At 37.5% G+C, this 25,370-nt stretch overlaps 2 protein-coding genes across 4 annotated transcripts in view; one reads left to right on the top strand and one right to left on the bottom strand.

Moving 5' to 3' along the window:
- LOC129938776 (uncharacterized) overlaps nt 1–13,360 on the bottom strand; it is a 41,819-nt gene extending 28,459 nt beyond the window's left edge. For all 3 annotated transcript variants that reach the window (XR_008780481.1, XM_056046516.1, XM_056046517.1), the window contains exon 1: nt 12,256–13,360. The gene's annotated coding sequence lies outside the window, so the exon portion shown is untranslated. The remainder of the gene's footprint in view (nt 1–12,255) is intronic.
- A 2,303-nt stretch (nt 13,361–15,663) lies between these two features.
- On the top strand, nt 15,664–18,067 carry LOC129940935 (GPI mannosyltransferase 4). Its single transcript, XM_056049461.1, has 2 exons — nt 15,664–15,962; nt 16,024–18,067. The coding sequence occupies exons 1-2, from the start codon at nt 15,794–15,796 to the stop codon at nt 17,916–17,918; spliced, it is 2,064 nt and encodes a 687-aa protein (XP_055905436.1). The 5' UTR covers nt 15,664–15,793; the 3' UTR covers nt 17,919–18,067.
- Nucleotides 18,068–25,370: the final 7,303 nt, after the last annotated feature.

Raw genomic sequence — 25,370 nt, forward strand, 5'->3', positions numbered from 1 at the left:
ATTACCTCAATTAATTGAGATAGTGACGCAAATGTGTTAACCTTGATGCATTTTTACATGATAAGGAATTGAAAATATTTTAAACTTAAAGTTCGAACCCTTTTAGTTTTATAACACCATAAAACTGTATTACAAGTTGCTTTTTGTCAGAAGAAAAATTATGCTTATAGAGTAAACGTAACTTTTACTAAATTATTGACTACTTTTATTTATTATTGTTTGAATGAATCAATTATACTCATTGTTCGTGAAGTCAATTGGATATTTTGAAAGACTTCATAGTCGGCTCTTTGTCTGGAGGAGCTAGCAGCTAGCTACCTTAATAAGGAAAACAAAAAGCTTAAAATGCTAAAGCTAGATTGTGAATCATATTGTTTACCTATGTGTACAATTATTGTAGGCACATGTCTATCTAAAACTGCAGTCATTTTGAAGTATTATATTTCAAATAGTTTAACTATGAGGGTTTGAGCTGCCTCTCTACCTATTTCTAAAGTTTTGTTTGTTTTGTTTGTATTTGTATTTATTGGAGCACGTGCTATAGAACAAGTTCGCAAACCTATCGCACTCATTTACTTGTTGTCTACTCGTATATAAAATGTTAATTTTTGTTTTTGTTTAGTATCGTAATGACTATTAAGCTTACATTTATTGCTCAGGCACCTCCACTTCCATTTCCACTTCCATCTTGTTTATTTATAGACTTGAATATACAATTTTCAATCGCGTTAATGCGTTCAAGTAATTAGAGCTAATAAATGCAATAACTGTGATGGTCGTTTGTTGTAAGTTAATATGGTATTGACAACCGGCAAATTAGCAACCTTATCTTATTTTATAATAAAACAATGGATTTTGATGACATTTCGATGTGAGTTGATGGATTTTTTTAGTCAAATATTTAACAAGGCGATGATACATTATGGAATTATTCAATTCAACTCTAAATATACTTTAATACGAGTATATGGTTCGTTTAAATAAAAGAACACTTTAAAACTGCTTAGAACTGATCTACATTTTCGACTACACAGATCCCAATTCGACGAACCAGGGCAATTGCAATAATTTCCCCTTTTTATTTCTCAAATATGTTAACTTACAAGTTTCACGAAAAATTATCGACTACACATTTGAAAATGCAACACAAAATGGTTGCAGTCGAAAATTTACCTCTTTTCCGATTTGATGTTTTGGAAACTTTTTTTTTTTAATATGAAAAATAACTTTTTTAACACTGATTTTAGTATTTGATAAGACACGTCTTAACGGTTGGAAATATTCACCAGAACTGCAATGGTTTCTAAGAACGCTTGGTCAATTTATTTAAAAAGACAATATATTCGCAAAGGGCCGCCGCAACGGCGACGACTTTATTAAACCCTACCTTATCTTAAGTTTTTTGTTAAATTTTTACGATGGAAGTTATATTTTACTATTTATCTATCAGTAGTTAAATTTGTATCAATTAATTTTTTATTTGCTATTAGAAGAACAGATAAGAAATTAAAATCAGATAGAAATTATTGAGTTGTGTCGTTTTTGAAAAATTCATTTGAGATTTACACCAAGTGCTTTGGTTTCTAATAAAACACTAAATATTTGAACGTATATGGGCAATATAATTGCATTTAGTGTTTTATTGGAAAGCAAAGCATTTGGTGTCGATATTAAATGAATTTTTTTAGGAACGTAATGGCTCCCGCCATTTTATCGAAAGCGACATTTTCAACAAAAAATACAACTGAATCATAAAAATTTACTAGTAAATTATTGAGCCTTGAAGACTATTTTCATGCTTTGAATGACCATGAAGAAATTGATGATAACGTCCAATTATTGAAAGACGTGAACATATTGCCAAATGAACTAGCCGGTGAATTAATGCTGGGATGCATATAAGACGATCTACAATGTGAGCCAAATGATTCAGAAAATACATCAACATCATGAAATATTGCATCAACTTCTAAAAAGGAATCGACGTCTTTTTAATATAAATTGGCTTTTCAAATACTCCAAAAGACGTATCATGTGAAAAGAATAAAGCAATCTATTACAAAATAGGTAAGTTTAAAATAAAAATCACTCAGAACTTCCTAAGTTGAATCCAATCCGTTTTTCTTGTAGGCAGTTTCAATCCTCTTCAAATATTCGAATTCTTTCTTGATAATGAGATTATCAATTTCATTGTTAAAAGCATCAATACAGTTCCACAGTTGGATTTATATTTGTGCAATCAACCAATCTTTAGCTGCAATATAATAAAAGAATCGATGAGCCGAAACCGCTTTAAACTTATCAAATCGTTCTTACATGCCTGTGATAACAGTACAATTGATCCCAGCGACAAGTTTGCTAAAGTCCCAACTCTAAACAACATGCTCATAAGAATTTTATGCAGTTCGGAGTATTTTCCCATCACCTTTCAATAGACGAACAAATAATACCCTACTATGGACGTCATTCTGCAAAAATGTTCATAAGAGGAAAGCCAATTAGTTTTGGATACAAATATTGGGATCTGTGTTCTCACAATGGATATGGCTTAGAAGAAAATGTTGTTCTGAGACTTCTTTCTAATATCAATGTTCCAGACCAACACACAGTTACTTTCTCTTTCTCAGAATTGGGTTACTTCGCAACAGGTAATTTTAACTTACCATTTATTTATACTAAAAAATGAATTTCTTTTATACCAAACTACAGCACTGTTAGTGAAAATAGAACTGGTAAAGCAAAGTTGACAGAACCCAAACAAATGAAGAAACAAATAAGAAGAACTATGGATTTTGCATTCGACAAAGAAAATGGAATTGCCGCTGTTCGTTGGAACGATAACTCTATTGTAACAGTTCTTTCAAATCATTTTATGGACCAACCAATCAATCAAGCAAAACGGTTTGATCGAAAAAAAAGGAAACAAGTCAACATTCTCATGCCCAATGCAATCCATGAATATAATTCCACGATGGGAGGAGTGGACTTGTTTGATAATGCTATCAGCAATTACCGGATACCGATTCGAGGAAAGAAGTGGTACTGGCCACTTTTATCAAATGCATTGGATGCAGGATTGGTAAATGCATGGAAAGTTCATGGCATTTGCAAAAAGTTTGCAAAGGAAACACCAATGTGACAACTTGAATTTAGGACATATTTTGTAGGCTAATTACTGCGATCATCAAATATTTCGCCAACACATCAAAGGGAAGGAAATCCGTTCGACACAAAACATACAATAATAAAAATGGAAAAGCGTCTTCGATGTCAAAATTGTTCGAGTCAAACAATTTTTTGTTGCAAAAAGTGTAAGATCCCAATTCATCCGAAATGTTTTGATCCATGCCACACAAGGACCCATTCTTCATAATAATATGTATCATCATGAATTTTATAGCACACAACCACTAATAATATTTTATACGTGTTTACCTTTCCAAAAACAATATTCAAAATAAAGCTTATACCTAAATTTTACAACAAAAAACGCGAAATTTGGTATTAATTCAGCTACCCCTTTCGTTCCCAAAACTCAATACTAATTTTTTCGGAAAACTTTTTAAACGTTTTTTTTCAGATTTCACTATGCTCATTTGGAACCAGTAGCTGCTGAAAATGGGTTAAGTTGACGGGAAGGTCTGGATATATTTAGTGTTTTATTAGAAAGCAAAAAACTGGGTGTCGATCTCAAATGAATTTTTCAAGAACGCCAAAACTCCATTTCAAGAAAACTCACATTAGCCCACAATGATATATTCAGCTCAGGAGAATTTTTAAAAACGGAGATTGAAATGATCCTGCAAAACTACCGCGGAACTGAAATTTCGAGATGTCATTTCACCATATGGATCAAAGTTAACTATCTTCTTACGAATTCCAAATCGGTTTTAGAAAGGGTTACTCCACATTAGACCATATTATTAGTTTGACCAATATTCTAGAGACATATGAATGTATCTACATAGACGGAAAAAAACTTCTTTTTTCATAGACTTTTGAGCTGCTTTTCATTCCGTAGATCGTAAGGCGCATGGAATTGAAGATGTTTGATGATAAATACATATTACATAACGTTACATACTCATTACGATGTGTATATAAATACATATATTTTTTTAATTATTCCTTTTTTTGTGCCACTATCCCTATTCTACTTAAAACTAAACCCTTAAACTATAAAACAAGTATGTAAGCCGGGCAAGGCTTAAAACACCATCCCGACTACCAACTATCAATGGCCGATTGATGCCACCAAAAACTGGTTCTTCTGCTTCACCCTATCAGTTCGGCCCCGTTCGAACACAGCCCTACTGACCGCCTTGTGTCATGACGTCCCGATTGTACAGGAGTCGCCTATCCACGGTTCGTCGTCTGACGTGGTAGATTAGCCGTTAATCTAAGCTATGTATCTAAAAATAGGAATGCCTCTGTTGTTGAAGCCGCTCAAGCGGTTACTCTCAAAATACTCGTCGTTCGGATAGATCGCCCCGAAATGTAATTGTTGGTCAAAGACATAGCTTTTGCAATATCACCTCGAACGAGTCTTATCACGAAATTGTAAATTCTGTTGATTCGAGCCCCGTTGTACAGGACCTCGTTGGAATAGCTATGCACATAAGAAGATTCGGCTGTTCTATATAAGCCGTTACAGCGCCGTAAACACTTCCGCTCGAACACCCAAAACTTCTCCACATGGAAAGGGACAATGTTGAGCCACAAAGGACAGCCGTAAACGATCATCGGCCGTATGCGGGCCATGTAGCAAATAACCTTTACTCTAGGGTCAAGCCAATTGCTGTAAAACATCCGTTTCGTCAGTGTGAAGGCTCGTCTGGCCCTGGTCAGAGCAGCATTTGTACAAAAATTTTAGAACTAGGGCCTAGTGACTGAGAACTCTCAACCATTCCTCTCTGCGAGTACTATTGTCAGGGATGTTACGAACCTACAGTTTTAAGCCGAATCCGAACGGCAAATTTGAAAAAGCACTTTTAATGACAAGAATTACTTTTGGAGAATTTGTTAATTCCTCGCAAGATGCAGTACCCTGCATAGGCAGGGATTGAACCCAAGACCTTTTGCATGACAGTCCAACGCACTAACCCTCATGTCTGTCGAAATATAAATACTGATATATACAGATACCGAGGTACTTCACTACACTTTTGCTCGCTAATTGTTGCCCGTGATGATCAACGATGACCATCTTGAGCCAATTCTTGCACGTATCCCTCGTGGCCCCAACCAACGGAGTCCGGAACAGAATTTTTCCCGACTTCTGGACATTTATTTTCAGTTTCCATTCGTCGCAATATCGCTGAATCTTGTCGAAATCACGCTGCAAGAGAATTCTAATAACCTCAACCTTTCGAGCCGTTCTGTACGCAATTAGATCTTCGGCGTACGCAATTGCCTTGGTAAGACTACCTATCAGATCGCTGGTGGAAATGCTGAAGAGAGTCGGCGAATTCACCGCTCCATGTTGAAGACCATTTTTAATTGAGAATGTTGTGGTAAAAGTTAAATTGCCACTTTTGACAACAATATTTCTACCGTTAAGCATATTATAAAGCATTTACAACAATGGTTTGCTTTTGGCAAGCCTGTTCAGTTTTAGGTAAAAACCCCCTGACCATACGGTGTCAAAGGCTTTCCAAATCAACCAGAACAGCACCTGTGCATCGTTGTTTTGATTTATTCCATTAGATATCAGAAACGAGTTTAGACGCAGCATGAATTGTGTCATGACCCGCCTTAAACCCGAACTCTTTATCCGGAATTATTTTGTTGTCCACAGCCCACTTAGTCAGAGCCTTATTGATGATCTTTTCGAAAACTTTCGACCGAAGATTTAAGGGGTTGAAGTTGTCCTTTCCCTTTTTCGAAAGGGGATGAACCATAGCGGTCTTCCAATCCACTGGATAGTATGCATTATTCAGTGCATTATTAAACAGTGTGGTGGAAGTGTCAATAGTCTCCATCGATAGATGTATTAGTACACCTGCTGACTTTTTATTTTTTATTGAGTTGAAGATGAGCTGGAGTTCAACCTTTGTCACCAACAAGGGACTTGATCCCGTTTGCTCGGCCATTAATGCATTTGCCAAGGAAAACAGTTCCCACCACCTCCAGTTTTTCCTTCGGATCTTCAATTATAAAAAATTCATCGTCAAAGATGGCTTCTTCTAGATCTATTTGCGCTGTCCTGAGTACGTCTCTGTTCTCTTCAGTTCTTTGGAATTTCAGACTCGGAAGGTCATTGTCGTTCTTTTTCCTGAATATCTTGTTGATTTTAGGGAACATATTAGGGTCACTCGAAATAACTGACCGTATCTTGCGGTCCCAGTACTTACTAATTGATAGCCTGTAGTTCTCCTTAATCAACAGATTGACATTTTTTATTGATGACTTCAGTGTCCTAACCTCCAAGTCGTGTGGGTCTGTAAGTCGTCTGTACAAGTTTTTGAGTCTTGTCAGTAAGCCACTCTTGTGCCTACGTAGTGCGTCAATAGTCGCGTTTCTGTATGCATCCATTTGGTCCCGTTCTTTGTACTTTGGAATTGTCCGTTCCATCGTTCGTTTTATTGTTCCGTCCATCTGTTGTAAATGTTGGTCAATTTCTGTATTTGTCAGGTTTCTGTTGTTTGGTGGGGCTATGTCACTCGAACGAAGTTCTCTTGCTAGTATGTTGGTGAAACGGAGCCAGCGCATCTTACTGTGATTCTAAGAATGCGTTGCAACGTATTCCTCAAACTCCATGCGTACGTTCGGAATCTGCATTACAACAGCCAGTCCGCAGTGATCACTGTCGTAATAGACTGTCTGCAAGCAGTTTCGAGGGTGGTTATCCACTGATGAAATAGTTTTCTTTAAGTTTAATTTAGTTCCCTAAAAAGAATCTCGAGTTTTAAACGTAAGTAACCTGCGAAGCTCCATTCAATTTGTTTCGCTACCCATAAACCATCGGGACTGAAGTCTTTCAACAATTGAAACATGTTTGCTCTTCGTTCAATCCTAATCAGTGAATTTACATTCACAGCTAGGACCTTTAAGCCCGTCTAGTATTTCTACAGAATCCTGGGGCTGGTGTTAATTTGAAAGTGCCGAAAAACTCCTGAGGTACTTCTGAAAACGTCTATTTCAGCTGCTAAAAACTACATGCTCCTTATTGAAACTGGGTTTTTACCACTGTACCTTTAATCTTTAAAACTTCATTTTATATATTGTTAAACTCATGTTTAGCCACACTGAAAATAACTAGGATTGCAGTTTCGATAGTAAAACCTTAAACTTCGTGGTTTGAAGAATGAAGTTAGCTGAAATGTGTGAGCTTCGTTTCAAACTTACTTTGTAAAACCGGGCAGAATTTAAATCATTTTTTTTCCTTAAAAAGTTGGATTTGAAGCTTAGAACCGATTATGTGGACCAAGTAAGAAACTCACTCTTTAGAAAGACATTTAAATCTTCTGTATGATCTAGGCGAACTCATTTACTTCAATGATAGTTTCAAAAAGGATACAATATCTATGATTTTCTGAGCAAGAGGAGAACTATTGCCCCTAAATTGCATACCGCATCGTAACGACTTGGAGCTGTATTGCTTTTTATGCAACATTAGATAACTAATCCACCACGAGTAAAAAATTCAAAGACGCGGTGCTCGAAAACATCAGGTGAAGAAGCATCAACAACGAAGAAAAAATAGAAATAAAACACTTAAGTTTCCGTATAAGGAGAACTTTCATATTTCTGCATTTTTAGTTAACTCTTAGAAAAATGACAGTTATGTATTGTTTACGGGCGAGCAAATTTAATTTTAAAGGTTTAGATGGAAAAATGCATGTACGGCGAAAAAAAAATTACGAATTTTCTCATAACCATATTTGAGCTACTGTCAAGCATAGCTGTGGGTTGATAATGGCTTGAAGATGTGATGGAAGTTCTGGCGTTCGGAACTAACGTTAGGTAAAATGTATCAAATGGCTAACATTTGGGTTCCAGTGTCAGTGAACTCGGAATACAAGACAATTTCATCTGCTCATGAGCTTATGAGTGGGACCGCAGTCAATGCTGAGGATATGAAAGGACCACTTCTGCAGACTGTATAACGGCGACGACGAACCGAATTCCGCTGTCAGGCAGGATTATCCATTCAACATAGACGACGTTCAACAATAGCGTCCTCCCGACTTAGACGAAGTAAAGATTGCCATATCTAAGCCGAAGTCTAATAAAGCCGCTGGAGCGGTTGGCTTGAATGCCGTGCTCTTTAAAGCATTAGGAGATAAGTTGATTACGAGCATGCACCAACTTATCTGTAAGATATGGTCGGAAGAAAACATGCCCGATGAATGGAACCTCAGTATTGTTTGCCCGATCCTGAAAGGGGAGACCCTCTAAACTGCACCAACTATAGAGGAATCAGTCTGCTAAACATCGCCTATAAAATCTTCTCCGCCGTAATATGTGAACTTCTAAAGCCCATCGTCAACAATCGATAGGTCCTTATCAGTGTGGTTTTAGACCAGGAAAGTCCACAGTCGATCAAATATTGATATTACGGCAGATTCTGGAAAAATTGGGTTCCAACCCCAGTGGAAAGTTGTTGGGGGCAGCAAACGAGAGAGGTGGGGAGAGGTGTTTCCACTAAGGCACCTCTCCTTATCCAGACGGCAGCGGAGGAATTCCCGAGATGGAATCAACGGTGGCGTCTACAGTTCCAGTAAGGTTGAACTACTTAGTGAACACCTTATATGGCTTCTTCGGCTTATTCGAAGCCCAGGCCTGTAAGGAGCGGTTTATCCGGCTCCCCGTCCTTGGAGTTATACTATACCTGGCCCTCCAGGTTGGGGGTTGTGCCGTCGGGGTGACTTCCTGACCACATGAAAAGTACATTAGTTGCGAAGCACCAACAAGCTTCGGATACGGACGGATTTACTGTTGACAACCAACGCAAACGAATAAAGGACAACGAACTTCGGATATGCACGTGGAATGTTAGGTCCCTTAACAGACCACGTGCGGCCGAAGAATTAGCGGAGACCCTAGAACGATATAAAGCAGATATCACCGCCATCCAGGAAATACGATGGGATGGGCCGGGCAAAAAGAGGATGAAAAACTGTGATATCTACTATGGTGACTTCTACCACGAAAACCAACAGCGCTTATTTGAATGCGGATTCGTCATCGGAGCCAGACTTAGGAAAGAAGTCTTGAGCTATAGGTGCATCAATGAGCGCCTCATGGCCATACGCATCAAGGCTAAATTCGGCAACATTAGCCTGATATGCGCGCAAGCCCCCACAGAAGAGAAAGACGACAACACCAAAGATATGTTTTTCGAGCTCTTAGACAAAACATATGAGCAGTGCCCTAGCTACGATATTAAAATAGTCCTGGGCGATTTTAATGCCAAGCTAGGAAGGGAAGACATCTTTGGTGGAATAATCGGCCTGCACGACATGACCTCCGACAACGGATTCAGGCTCATAGATTTTGCTGCGGGGCGAAACGTCATGGTAGCCAGTACGCGTTTCCAAACCTCAACATCCACAAAGGAACTTGGACTTCTCCAGATCAATCTACCGTCAACCAGATTGACCATATTGCGATCGACGCCAGACACGCTTCCAGCATTATGGATGTACGAACTTTCCGAGGAGCTAACATCGACTCGACCACTACCTCGTTGTAGCCAAGGTAGCACTTCGGATTTCCAGACCCAAGGCAAGACAGGGAGGTGTTAGTAGAAGGTAGTAGAAGGGCATGTGAAGCGTGCGGTCGAAGATGTTGAGAGATATAAAAGCAGGAATGAGGTTCGAAAGTTTTATGAACAGGTGAAACGAAATTCACAGGTACATAAACCTAGAACCGAAGGCTGCATAGACGAAAGTGGAAACATTATAGTGGAACCGCAGTCAATGCTGAGGATATGGAAGGACCACTTCTGCAGACTGTATAACGGCGATGAAGAACTGAATTCCGCTGTCAGGCAGGATGACCTATTCGATATAGACGACGAAAGCCAACAATCCCGTCCTCCCGACTTAGACGAAGTAAAGATTGCCATATCTAAGTTGAAGTCGAATAAAGCCGCTGGAGCAGATGGCTTGAATGCCGAGCTCTTTAAAGCAGCTGGGGATAAGCTGGTTAGGAGCATGCACCAACTTATCTGTAAGATATAGTCGGAAGAAAACATGCCCGATGAATGGAACCTCAGTATTGTTTGCCCGATCCTGAAAAAAGGACACCCTCTAAACTGCACCAACTATAGAGGAATAAGTCTACTTAACATCGCCTATAAAATCTTCTCTGCCGTAATATGTGAACGTCTAAAGCCTATCGTCAACAACCTGATAGGTCCTTATCAGTGTGGTTTTAGACCAGGAAAGTCCACAGTTGATCAAATATTCACATTACGACAGATCCCACCATCTTTTCATCGATTTCAAGGCCGCATATGACAGCATCTACAGGGACGAGCTGTATAGAGCCATGTCTAGTTTTGGCATCCCTGCCAAACTCATCCGTTTGTGCAGCATGACCATGGAGAATTCACGCTGCTCCATAAAGGTTGGAAACAACTTAACAGAACCTTTTGATGTCAAAAAAGGCTTTAGACAAGGTGATGCGCTGTCATGCGATTTTTTTAACATCGTGCTTGAAAGAATAGTGCAGAGCTCACACGTCAACACTAGAGGCACTATCTTTCAAAAGTCTGTCCAATTACTGGCATATACTGATGACATTGACATAATTGGAAGAACTCAGCGTGATGTCAATGGGGCTTTTGTGAGTATTGAGGCAGAAGCGGCAAAAATGTCTAGAAAGGACATACAACACCGACGTCTTGGTCAAAACGTCACCATCGACAGACGTAACTTTGAGGTAGTCAAGGACTTCGTCTACCTAGGCTCCGCTGTAAACGCAGAAAACAACACCAGCGCTGAGATCAAACGCAGAATAACTCTTGCTAACCGCTGTTTCTTTGGACTAAGAAAGCAATTGAGTGGTAAAGTCCTCTCTCGAGGGACCAAAGTGTTGCTATATAAGACCCTTATCATCCCCGTCCTGCTATATGGTGCAGAAGCATGGACCATGACAAAAGCGGATGAAAGCACCTTGGGTCGCTTCGAGAGAAAAGTTCTTCGTGTTATCTACGGTCCCGTATGCATCGAAGGGGAGTGGAGGAGAAGATGGAACGACGAACTGTACGGGCTGTACAGCGACGTAGACTTAGCCAGAAGAGTAAAAGTTCAACGACTAAGATGGCTGGGTCACGTAGAGCGCATGGAAACCAATGCTCCGGCCCGGAAAGTCTTCGAATCCGCACCCACAGAAAGCGAAACTGGAGACATCTAGCTAGGGACTAGATGGAGAAGTTTGTTGGGTGAGGCTCTAGTTCACACAGGACTGTAGCGCCACCTTAAGTAAGTAAGTTTATAAAGTTTTACATTCACCATACATTTTCTTGGACAAAATGTGTATTTCATGTGTCCGATTAGTTTTGGGAATCACGGCACAATTTTCAATGATAGTTACATACAGCATGTCCCTAAAGCTTTGATTTACGTTGATAATTAAATAATTGTATTGTTTAATATTGGCAGTTAAGAAATGTCAAAGTTTATTAAGTTCAAAAACTACGATCTTAAGCTCAAAAAAATACCATTTTAAACATCATATTTTAGTCAGTTGAATTTTTATTTTATTCAAAATTACAAAATTTATAAACAATTCATTAAAATAAAAAGTTCCATTAGCTCTAAACTTTCACTGATATTGAAATTCTGATAAAAGCATAAATGCTCTTGGTTTTGCGAAGCCTCTCAAACCAATCACTTTTCCTTTTTTCAAGATATAGATATAGCTAATTTCAATCTCGACAGTCTTTTTATTTTCCTAATTGATTTACATTATCCTCACATAAAGCTTGTCTCCAAACCTTGCTAAGATACCTTTCCTAAGAAATGTTCTTGAAAAATAATAAATACAAACAAAAATCTAGAAGTTATGCGCAACTACAATCACCTTGTTAAAGATCCACACCACAGACGTCAACAACAACACAAAAAAATACACAACTCTCAAGCACAAGGCGGGGCTCGCCATAAATCCTAACTTTTTATAAAGCTCACATAGAAATCACATCATAGAAACAATCAATAAAATTCCAAAAATCAAATCAAATTCAATTTTAAAGTGTAGAGATAGGAGTTACCTACTCATAGAAAGAAATTCGTTTATGCTCACCTGTTTGCCGTGCAGTTGATGTTGAATAAATTGATGCTGAGGCCTGAAACACAAACAGAAGCAGAAGCAGGTGTCTTTTGTGCGTTAGGTAGAGGTATCGTATATATAAATTATAAACGTGTTTGACCGTGTTAGGAAATTGTGCAATGTTTAATGCACAAGCAAGGAAAATATAAACAGTGCAGAGAAGAGGAGGAGGAGGGGGGGATTGGAGAGATCAAGAAGATGTCCTTCGCCAGTCAAAAGATGATAAATGTTGATTATTTGTAGACTCGAGAAACAATAATCCAAATTTTCGACGATGACGAAGACTTCACCCGAACATTTTCTCAGAATCGCGAAAAAACAGTCAATGAACTTTCACACACTTGTTTTTAGTAATTCTCAAGGCCAAGAAACAACTTTTTTTTGGGAAATTTGGTCACGGCAAGATGAATGTGAATAAATTTATTAAGCTAAAAGATTTGCCGACGACTAGGTATGGCTCACAACTTAAGTTCAATGTACTCTGTCTGAAGCAGGGGGGCGGGCGGCGCGATGACGACGACGGCGGTGGCGGCGGTAAGTTACTATAACTATATTTAAATGCATCTATCGCTTACAGCAAGTTGAAGTTGCGTAGGTCCGAACAGAGCACCGACAACACTTGAACACTCCGCTCAACAAAACAGCATAGCAAATAATTAGCACAAAGTGTATTTAAAATAATCACAGTCCGAGGTACAGATAAGCTAACTTACAGAAACAGTGCCAGTGCCAGATCCAGAACAAAAATCGTTTCTTTTGTTTGTTTGTTAAAAAAGTTTAACGAAAAGAAATGCGGGAACACAGAGAAAAATCATGAGATGGGTAAATTTGAGTTGATTTTTATTCGTTATTTTCTTTAATAGGATCACTTTTTAACACAAATTTGGGACACTTATTGGGTTGGGCACATTTTTGGGAATATATTGATTTGTATTTTGTTTTATTTTAATTGTTTTTTGTTACCAAAACACAGGAGGGTCTTGGCATCCACCCAAAAACCGACTTGAATTTTTATTTAGACTGATAGAAAATTGAACTGCAGAAATTTGCATTTTTCTTTCTTTTTTCGTCTTTTGTTTCTTCTGTTCAAAATAAAACGTCAAAATTAATATAGTTGTTTCTTTTTGTTTAGTGGTTGTTGATATAGATTTTAATATAGTTGTCTTTGTTGCTTGGAAGCAAAAACAAATCTACTACCTTTATTTTGCTGAATGGTGCTTAAGGCCCTTAACACACATGTATCACTTTTCTTTACAAAAATAAAATGAATATGGGTTTACAACGAGAAGTTTCCAAAATAAGTTTGCTATTTTTTTAAACGATGTATGTAAATTGTTTTTGTTATATTTATAGAAAAAATGGAAAAATTCTTTTGAAAATTTATGACAATAACAATTGTTACATTTCAATTTTTATCAATTAAAATCTGTCGCTCTTTTTCTTTGACAAATAATGATTTATTTTGCATTAAACTGAAAAAATATTAAATTTTACAGAAAAGTCAATGAAATTGAAAAATTTTAATGAAATCTTATTTTGCGAATTGTAAATATTATTTTAAAAATTTGATAACCCAAAAACATAATAGTTTTCCAATAACGGAGCAGCTGTCACTTTTGAAGTTGTTTTCTTTTCACATTTGATAAGAAGATAATATGCCGTTACTAAAATGCTGCAGTCACAATTCGAAACACTAAAGCACTTTTGAAACGTCATGATAAGCATTGACGGCCAGAAATATTAAAACTAGTGAAAAATGTATGATGTTGGGACAAAGTGTTGATGAGATCAACTGAACACTAAAAATATTGTGGCTAGTGTTAGCAGCTTTGACGATCAACTTTAAGTAAGGTTATCCTTTGAAGATCTTTGTAATTAGGCATTCCACATACGACATAAAAACGTATTTTGTAGGACTGATCACCAATAATATCATATTTTTGTTAATTGGAACCTTAAAATTTGTCAAAACAATAAGGATTGCGATTTAAATCGACATTTTTCAGAATGTCGATGTCGATGAGGTTCAGAAAATTAAAAAAATACTTTCCTTTTTTTTAACGTATCATTGTTTGCTGGAGTTTTTGGACTCTACTTATAAGAAAACAAATATTACTTAAATCTCTCTAGACCACGTTTATTTTCAACAAAAGGATGCTAAGTGCAAAAACAAAAGTGTTTGGTGTGGTTTTTGGACTCTATTTATTCGAAAACGATGCTAGCGTAACTTTTCCGGAAGATGGGTTACACCATCCACCTATAATTAATGATTTTTTTAACGAAATTGAAAGATAAGTCACTACGTGCAATAAAACAATCGTAAATTAGTGACTTGAAAAAGTAGCCAAATAAATTGGCTCATTTGGGTATAGCCTTCTTAACAAATTGTATTTGGACCTCTTTCTCTTTTGTTTCAAAACGGACCTCACAAATTATGTGCTAAAAGATTATGTCAGTAATAAACCCTCAAGAAATGGGCCTAGTGACTTACAACCCTCAGCCATTCCTGTGTGCGAGTACTGTTGTAAGGAATGGAAGGGACCTACAATTTTAGGCCGAATCCGAACGGCTAATTTGAGAAAGCACTTTTTCATGACAAGAATTACTGTTGAAGGATTTGTGAATTCCTCAAAAGAGGCAGTACCCGCGAAAATTATTTTTTTTACATTAAGAAGGCGCAGGCAGGGATTGAACCCAAGACCCCTTGCATGACAGTCAAACGCACTAACCATCATGCCACGGGTACTACTTAAGGTCTTAAATTATCTAAATACTACAATTTCTTAATTAGCTGAACTCAATATTCATACAATATTCAATCGATTGAAATAAAATTTTTAATTTATCCTGGAAAATGCATTCTCTGTGGAAGTTCTTCGGATTTCTTTTAATGTTTCATAGTGCATTTGTTATCAACAATTTTTTGACTATTTTTAATGCAAGCTCTTCACTTTCTACTTCAAAAGTGTGGTCATTTTGCAAAAATTCTCCACTTCAATAGCAATAATTGTATATAAATAAAAACAATGATTCGGTCATATTAATTAAAAAATTACTTTCTGAAAGGAAATGTCATCGCAAAATCCCTTCCCACATCCCATCTTTAAATAAATCACTTAAAGAAATTATTCTGCGTAGTCAGTGGTATGTACACTAATATTCTGTTTCTGAAATCTCAATTAACTTTTTAGTATTCCTGAAAAAATCCCAAAAAGCAATTTTTTTAGGCCTTAAGTAAATTTCAACTTGTGTTTCAGTTGCCAAACACACCCAGTTTTCCTTGAACAAATCCACTTTGCAACTTCTCCACTGAATGCATTCATTTTTCCAAAATATATTTGGCAGTTGCTGTCACACATCTGTCAATTGTTTACAAAGAGAAAAAAGAAAACAAGAAAATTCCAATTTCGCATCAAAATGGATTTTCTATTTAAAAATATTTATTAAAAACCAAAAAATTGTTAATAAAAACATTCTACATTTCTTAGACGTACCTCATATATTATACAAAATGAGGGTTACAAAATATTTCGAAACATTTATGCGTAAAAACAAGAACGCCGACGAACATTGGTGCACTTATATGTTCTTCGTCGTTCTTCGATTAGTTTTGGTTTTCATTCCACAACTTGGTTACGTTCATCCCGATGAGTTTTTTCAGTCGACAGAAATATTTATTGGTAAAAGTTAAATTCTTAAATCTGCCTAACACAATAACAAGTAGTTTTGGTGTATTTCTAGGCGAGCATTTCCAACTGGAGCACATCCGCAGCTGGGAATTCAACAGCACATTCCCTCTACGCAGCGTTGCTGTCTCCCTGATTACCCTAAAAATCCCTCTAAATCTCCTCGAGATAATTGCCGTCAATTTGCGAGGATTCTTTGGAATTGACATTATTTGTAGTTACACTTATTTGGTGTTTCCTCGGCTGGTTATGTGCATTCTTTCGTTTGTGAACGATTGGAGTTTGTACAAAGTCTGCCAGTTGTACTCCCTGCGCTATGAAATCCGCCTGTTGGCTCTGGGTAGCTCTCATGTCATGTTGATCTTCGGCACTCGGACATTCTCGAATTCCATAGAAATGGCCATATCCTCCGTCCTGTTGTATCTGGTGGCCGAATGCATGATTCATTCGAATACCGTGATCTACAAAAAAGAGTTCCTCGAGGAGCGCTACGAGAAAGCCGATTCGATAGGGGAGCGAGTGAAGATTTGGAAATTGAAAAACGCCCTCCCGCCGCACAACTACAACCGCCTTCTGCTAATGTCAACTCTCTGCGTAGCTGGCGTCTTCAATCGTCCGACCTTTCTGCTATTCGGAGCCCCTATGGTCTTCTATTGGATGCTCAGGGGGATGGGTACTAAATCTGTAAGTTTCAAGCACTTCAACTTGCGAATGGCTCTATTTTGTCTGTCCGCTGTTCCTGCGACATTGCTCTTCACAATTATCGACTCTTTCTACTACAAGTACCTAACCATGGGCGAGCTGCACATGGTCCAAATTGGAATCAATAATTTCGTCTTCACTCCATGGAACTTCATCAAGTACAACATCGATCCGACCAAGACCGCCCAACACGGGCTGCATCCACGGTACATCCATCTTTTGGTCAACATTCCGCTGCTCTACAACATTCTGGGAGTAATCGCCCTGGTTGCCTTCGGCCAGCAGATGCTGCGCTTCTTCAAGGCAGAGTACCAAGGTCTCCCTAGAGCCCAATCGATCGTGGGCCTGATGTCGGCGGCAATCTTTGCTCCTGTGTTCTTTATGTCACTGATCAATCATCAGGAGGCGCGCTTTCTCATTCCATTCACATTCCCCATTGTTCTGCTGCATTCCCCCAAACTTGTCACAGGCTTCTGCACGTCCTATCCCTTCAAGGAGGAACACCCGTTCCTACGATTCGTGTACGAGAAATTCCTATGCAGTCGGGCGAGTGCCAGATACCTCCTGAAGACCTGGTACACCCTCAACATCGCCTTAGTGATCTTCTTCGGATTCATCCATCAGTCTGGGGTCTTCCCTCTGGCACAGCACTTTGAGACGTCCATGCAGACTAAGGCGCCGAACGAAAACCTCCACCTGATCACCTCCCATGTGTATAGCTTCCCACTTAGCTTCGTCAACATTCCCAGTTCCGGATTGGTTCGAGTGAATCGACACACCGGACAGAAGTACCGCCACAGAAAAGATTTCTATCTCTACGAATACGGCAGCACAGACCTCTCCAAGTTGATTCTCAAGCTCAAAATCATCCTCAATCACTGCGAAACCAAACAACAAACGCAGAAGCTAAAGTATCGCCTATATCTGGCGATTCCCGCCAGTTTGACTGACCAACTGCATGAAGTTGCATACAAGTCCAACATGACTTCGATCGATTATGAATTGATCAAGGTGTTCTATCCTCATCTGTCGACAGAGGCTTTGCCAAATCCATTCGGTCGACATCCCTGCGATTTGAATACACCAATAGATGATCTCAAAGGAACTTGTCAGGTGCCAGCCTCCTTCCAGGCAAAGGACGATTTCCTGTCGATGGCTTATTTGAGTAGACAATTTTCGGCGTTTGCTCATCAATTCGGATTGGCCTTATATAAGTTTGAAATTAAACATAATAAAAGAATTTATTAATTGAAATCAAACTGACGCACACACTTCAAAAATAAAATGGTGCGGAAAGTGAAGAAGAAAAATAATTCAAAAACGAAGCATTGAAATTTAAAACAAATCTAGTCTGTAAATTTTAAGGAAATAAGAAACGTATTTTAAAGGTTTTTGCACTTTAATGACTTTTCTTTTTTAAATATAAAATAACATACATATATTGAGTTTGCTTTTTATATTTATTCACAGTTACAAATAAAATTTACAAAATTTTAATTTTTTATTACCAAAGATAAAAAGATATTGTTTTTTTTTCTTTTTCAGAAAACTTTGTTATTGTCTTTATCGTCCAGCCCAAAATATCTAGGAGTCATTTTAGATCCCAAACTAAACTGAAAAGTTAACATTGAAGAGCGGGTTAAGAAGGCTGCATTGCCTTTACGCCAATAGGTAAAGAGTGGTACCTATGTTCAATTAAAAATGATTTTGTGGACGCACACAGAAGTTGTACGTCCTATTTTGTCTTATGAATCGTTTGTGTGGTGGCCTGCATTTAACAAGAAATACAATACTAATCGAAAAACCAATGAAGGTTTAAAGAATAGCTAGTGTCGACAATACAGGGGCCCATAGATCCTACCCAACAGATGTCTTAAATGTTATTCTGCACCTACTACCAGTAGATTTAAACATTATTTTATTTTGTATCATGCAGAACGCTAAGGCTTAAATAATCAAACTGTTGGTTTGACAGACCCTATGGGCATGGCAACACTAACAATCTAATGATTCCAGCGGATATTTTTGCCACAGACAACCAGTCACGATGCACTCCTGCCTTTAACAGCAGTAAAGATTTTAAAGTCATCTTTTCTGAAAGAAAGGATTAGGAAAGGATACGGTGTACTTCGATACCACTATCTTTACTGACGGATCAAAGATGAAGTATGGAGTTCGGTCGGTAATCTTCTCTGAGTCCTTAAATATCTCTAAGTCTTATTGGATAACTGATTGTGTCAGTGTATTTCAAGCGGAATAGCTAGCAATCAAAAAAGCATTCAAAATACACAAATCAAACCAATATAGAAACACGGCTATCTGCATCGACAGCCAGGCGGCTGTTATGGCTATCAATTCGACCACAAGCTTCAGTATACTGGTCCTACAATGTTGGGTGAACTATCCATCCTCAACATCACCCTACGTGTCACTCTTATTTGGGTTCCATGTCATAGTGACATTGATAGAAATTAATAGGATGATGAGTTGGCCCTAAACGGATTGGCACATCTTTATTGTAAATAAAATCCAGCTATAGAAAGAGCTTTTAGAGAAAACCGTTTGATAATACGCAAAAGCCTATTGGTCCCGTCTCCATAGTTTTTTGGATCTTTAACTGGTTGCTATGTTTCCGCGGTAGTGACGTTGACTTCAGAGCGGATATGATTACTAAATTTTTTGTTTTGAATGGAAACATTTAACCCGAATATGATAAAAAGTATCACACCCAAAGCTATATCAGGGGTGGAATCGGCTAAGGTGATAGTTCACTATCATTTTATTGATAATCAAATTTTATATCATTTTCATTCCGTCTGTGTAAGATGGCCCAACTCAATTCAATTCGATTGAACAATTTCAGATTCGAATTGTCGAAATTCGGTATTGCCTTCTTACTTTTCTTACTTGTTTCGAATGGCGTAAGCTTTATCGGCCACAGGAATGTGTTTTTAAACGAAACAAAGCTAACTAAGAAAATTTTCAAGTCGTTTTTGAAAGCGTCTGGTAGCTCTATTCGGAATAAACATATTTGTTTGAAAATGACTATCACATTTTTTCATGACAGCTTTTTAGGTATTAATTTGATTATCACCTTATGAAGATCAAATTCGGTCATTATAATTGTCATTTATCAAAAATCGCCTTAGCCGATTCCACTCAGGGGTCCACTTGAGCTGAAATTAGGCTAACAAGAAATAAACGTTGTTTGAGAGCCAACCCAACTGATGAAAAATGTAAAAGATTGAAAAAAGCTATGGAGCTTTGTAACGCCCATATTCGACGGATTCAATTTGTACATAACCAAAATAAAGCCAGAGGCAGTAACACTTTTTGGCCACTTGCATTAAACATGAGAATTGTATCCTTTTCTTGGGTCTCTAAGTCTCTTTTTTTTTGAAACATTTAGAACATCTTGCTGGTAAGTGGCCCTGCTTCCCCAGTTTTTGAGCTCGTTGCGATTCTATAGGAACTATATTTATTCGTATTAGTACTTTGGCGAGAGTCCTAAGAGATCTTAACGGGAGTAGTATCGCTGATGTTTTTCATATTCCTTTAAGATTCACAACCCGGCTCTGCGGATGTGGATCTTCATCGGAAATGAATGACAAGCTCATTAAATTTTGAACCTGATGTTACTGTTAAATAGGGAATCAAAAATTGAGTTGAATTTAATGCTGCTACCATGCGTGGTTTAAACAAAATTTAACACCTTTATAACTAAACATGGCTGTCAATTGCATCAAAAGGACTAAAAACCCCGAGATTTTCGATATCTGTTTCAAAGCACCTCTCGTGGAGGGAAGATGTTTGCATCTTCTAAAACAATGACATCAATTTTTCCCACCTTCTGATCTAGCTACGATCTATAAAATTTACACCGTCTAACTCCCACCTCTGGGCTGGTGCTGCAGTAACGTATGCTTAAGGCTCTTGGACAGTGCAAAACGTAGACCATTAAAATTGATTAGTGATAATATCATCTTTGAATCATGAACAGCGTCATATATTTTCTTCTTCTCAGCTTTTTTAATGGTATATATTTTATAAAAATTGTCGGTTGCATTCCTCCCCTGAAGCAATTCAACCGAAATAAATGTTCATCAGTATGCCTTCGAGCCCAACTTCGGTCGTACTTACAGAGACAGAGATTCGTTCCTTAGCCGCAACAGACGAATGTGGAATACTTTACCGCAATCTATATTTGCGCGATTCATGATTTCCAAACCAATGTGTACCTACACTTCCCTTCAAAACCCGTGCTTTTATGATTACCAAAAATTGTAACCAATCTTTTAAATAAGTTTAAATTTATGTTTTATTTAACTACTTCTTTACCTAATAACTTAAGGTGGCGGTACAATCCTGTGTGAACTAGGGCCTCACGCACCAAACTTTTCCATATAGCTTGGTCCCTAACTAGATGTATCCAGTAGCGCACTCCAAGTTGGATGAGGTCACTTTCCACTTGTGCACGCGAACTGATTCGCGGTCATCCTCCACTGCGCTGTCTTGTGAGTGTGGATTCCAAAGACTTTCCGGGCCGGAGAATTAGTTTTTGGTTTCCATGAGTTCTACGTGACCCTGCTATCTTAGTCGTTGGATTTTTATCCTTCTTGCTAAGTCTGCGTAGCTGTACAGACCGTAGATCATACAAATAACTTTTTTCTCGAAACGACCAAAGGCGCCCGCTTTTGGTGATGAGGGTCTTATATAGCTACACTTTGGTCCCTTGAGAGAGGTCTTTGCTACTTAATTGCTTTCTTAGCCCAACGAAACAGCAGTTAACAAAATTATTCTTCGTTTGATCTTGGCGTTTTATTCTGCGTATATAGCCTAGGTAAACGAAGTCCTTTACTACCTCAAAGTTGCGTCTATCAATGTTGACGTTTTGACCGAGACGTCGCTGTTGTAATTCCTTTCATGACGGCGGTATTTAATTTGTTTTGCCCTCATAAACTGTTGAACCCATTTTTGCCTCCTCTTCCTCAATACTCACTAAAGCCCCATTGATATCACGTTAAGTTCTTCCGATAATGTCAATGCCATCGGCATATGTCAGATAGTGCTCTGCACTATTCTTTCAACGACGATGTTAAAGAAAAACCCATGACAGTACATCACCTTCAGTTAAGTTTTTTTCCAATCTGTATGAAGAATTCGGCAGGGATGCCAAAATGAGACATGGCACAATACAGCTCATTCTTGTACATACATGTTCTCATATGTGGCCTTTATGTGGCCTTGAAATTGGTGAAGAGATGGTGGGTGTCCATTTGATGTTCTTGGGTTTTTTTTTCTGGATCTACCGTAATGTGAATATTTGATCGATTGTGGACTTTCCTCTTCTAAAACCACACTGATAAGGACTTAGGAGTTTGTTGACTGCTTCCTCTATAGTTTGTGCAGTTTATAGGACCTATTTTTTTCAGTATTCAGGTGCAAACCATTCTGAGGTTCCATTCATCGGGCATGCTTTCTTCCGACCATATTTTACAGATAAGTTGGTGCATGATCCTAACCAAATTATCTCGAGCTGTTAAGTCGGGAAGACGGGATTGTTGGCTTTCGTCATCTATGTTGGAATGAATCATCCTGCCGGACAGCTGAATTCGGTTCATCTTTGACGTTATACAGTCAGCAGAAGTGGTAATTTCATTATTCTCAGGATTGACTGTGGTTTTACTATGATATTTCCAATTTCGTCTTTTCAGCCTTCGGTTCGAAGTTTATATACTTCTGAATTTCGTTTCACCTGCTCATAAAATTTCGAACTTCATTTTTGCTTTTGATTTTGATGGCTGAATCACAAATACGCTTTAGCTTCGTCTGCCTTACGGTGGGCCTGCTTCGAGGTTACTTTGAATGACATTTCTATTATTTCATCCCTCCAAGGAGCAAATATTTTGTTTGTTGACATTTTTTTACAGCTGTTTAGCTGTCAGACAAAGCAAATGTTCAGATAATTGAACTAGAGCTTCCGTTTGGAGTCACATTATGTTTTTTTCCTTACGATTGTCAAACGAAACGTGAAGTCGAAGCTCCATTGTGATAACATGCATTGAATTCCTATGACTGAACTCGTAAACGTCAGGTGAAGCCGAAGCTGAAGCGTGTTTGTCATTCAGCCATAAACCTCTCAAAATCTTCGACGGCACTCTTCTCAAGTTCTCTCTTTTTCATTCTGAGAAGTCGGTGTTCCTTTCGCCTTTTTCTCATAAAGCTTGTGAGAAGTTTTCGCCCTTTTATGCAGAACCGTTTTGGGTGCCTGTTGTTTGGCTATATTTGCCTGAATATATTTCTCATCAAACCAGGTTCTTTCTGTTGGTGGCTGTTTAAAACCCAGCTCGTGAGGACGGCTTCTCTGATTGCGTCTTAGCAATATTTCCACTAGTTCTCGATACATCGTGTTGGCGGCAGAGAACTTTGAAAGAGTTTGCTTGTGATTCAGTCGGATAAGGATTTGTTCCTTTCTGTTTTGCCTTACGTCTGGAAACACGGTAGGGGTCCGGTCTATGTTAGTTCCTCGGAAAGTTCCATGTTGCTGGAAGCTTGTCTAGCCTCGATTGCAATATAGTCAGTCTTGTTGATGGTAGATTGATCTAAAGAACTCCAAATTCCTTTGTGGATATGTTGAGGTGTTGAAAATGCGTACTGCCTACCATAACGATTCACCCACAGCAAAATTCCACTAAAGATGTCTTCCCTTCCTAACATAGCAATTACACCACTTCTTTGACAATTATGAATTTATCAAACTAAAGGCTTTTTGCATCAATTGGGTCCAAAACCGCAAAACTAGGCGCAGAAGTAACAACATAACAGAGATTTTAAATCTTAACGACCTTTAACTTAGTAAAATTATTAATCAGATAAATTGTGTTGGGATCAAATCGATTATATAATTCCTAAACTTCCTGAACCTAGATACTCAAACTTTGAAGTAATTATCTTGATAAGAAGTTAGAACTACACTCCCATTAAAATATCAATTTTCCCAACAATAAAACAGAGAAAATAAAAAGAAGAAAGTACATTACATTAACTATCGATTGCAATGAGTGTTTTCGTCTTTAAATCAACAACATAACATCGTTGCCAAATATTCTCAGCTTCCAGAGTATTGGAGGGATTCCAAATCTTATGGATTTTCTGTTATTTTGAACAGATACACTCCATGTCAACTTAAAATGTTCATATTTATTAACATTTCATTTCCGGTTCGTTTGAAGTGTTCACATACATTTGAAAATCAGTCAAGAAGAACGATTAATACAAGAATCATTTTTAAAACTAATGTTTTATTAATGTTTGGACCTATTCAAGTCATATGGAGTGTAGATTCTATTTTCCTTTTCCATTTAAACTATAAAGTAACATAGATTTTAGGAGAAACAAAACTCTTAAGAAAATTAAAGAAAATGCATCTATAAAATTGGCAACGCCGATTTACTATCACTCGAAGTGTAAACTATTGCTTAACTGACATAATATTGAAAATCCTATGTCTCGAGTAATGTTGTCACTAGGTTTTGCCTTATTCGGAAAAGCTTAAAGACTAAAGACCATAGCTTGTCGCGCGAACTTTAATAAGAACATGCGGGTTCACTTGTAAGGCTATATTTTGACTTTCTGGACTTTCAGGAAATGAACAGCTTATATTCATATTATTTACAACAAAATCAAACACCATCATATATTTATGTTGGCCCATTTTTATGATATGATGGGGACAATTGTACGAGGCGGTTTATATATGTAAAATGAGCTTATAAGACTTGAGGTAGCATGACATATCTATTGAAGCTTATGATTTTTTTTTATTCTGAAGATATTGTATTTCATGCTCATACTTAGGGCGAAATTATTTTTGTCTTCTCTTTTTCTTTTTCTAATAATACAAAAATTAAATATCAAATGGTAACAAATTGAGTTGTTTGGATTTATAAATATGTAGCCATAGAGGTAGGTAGGTGCTTTGAGTATTAAAGCCTACAGTTTGTTTATATTCATTATTAGTGTTTTCATATTTATTTTTATGGAATTATGAAAAGATACTTATGTATATGGTCTTGACCTGACGCAACTTCATAAACATTGAATGAGGAAATATACAATTTGTGTATTTTTAACTTATTGTTAGGATTACATGCTGGAACTATTTCTAGAAATGTATAGAAACCGTTTAATAATTAATGACAAAGAAATGACTGGAAGTTCAGATGAAATAGAAAGTTTTGAAGCGAACATACCTTTTTTCGAGATAATTACTTTCATGTTCTTTTTAAAGACGAAGAGACGAAAGCCACGTTTGTAAACATAACGCGCTATTTTATGATTGCCAAGCGCTTTCAATCTTATGTTTGATCCCGTATTCCAAATGTAAGCCTCTATTTATTTATTTATTGAATTCGTTAAACAAACTAACGTTAGAACTTAAGACTAATATTACATTTATTCTTAGATTAATAGATTTACAATGCTTTAAGCAATTTGCAAAAAAAAGCTAAACTGAAGTGTTGAAAAAATTTAATTTAAATGTTTTTTAAATGTAAGACTTCTTGTAAACTGAAATCAATCGGTTGAGGGGACTGTTTTTACCATAGTTCGATCTGCTTGATGTAGGACGTAAAGGAACTTGTCTTCTAATACTTGAACGACTATAAATAAAGTTTAATTGTTCCAAAATTAATGGTGATA

The sequence above is a fragment of the Eupeodes corollae genome, chromosome 1 (assembly GCF_945859685.1).
Source record: "Eupeodes corollae chromosome 1, idEupCoro1.1, whole genome shotgun sequence".
Taxonomy (NCBI): Eukaryota; Metazoa; Arthropoda; class Insecta; order Diptera; family Syrphidae; genus Eupeodes; species Eupeodes corollae.

What these genes read in the sequence shown, in the direction of transcription:
- LOC129940935 (XM_056049461.1), top strand. Translation starts at nt 15,794, where the DNA reads ATGAGGGTTACAAAATATTTCGAAACATTTATGCGTAAAAACAAGAAC. An exon ending in GTCGACAGAAATATTTATTG is followed by an intron (nt 15,963 to 16,023) that starts GTAAAAGTTAAA and finishes GTGTATTTCTAG; the next exon opens with GCGAGCATTTCCAACTGGAG.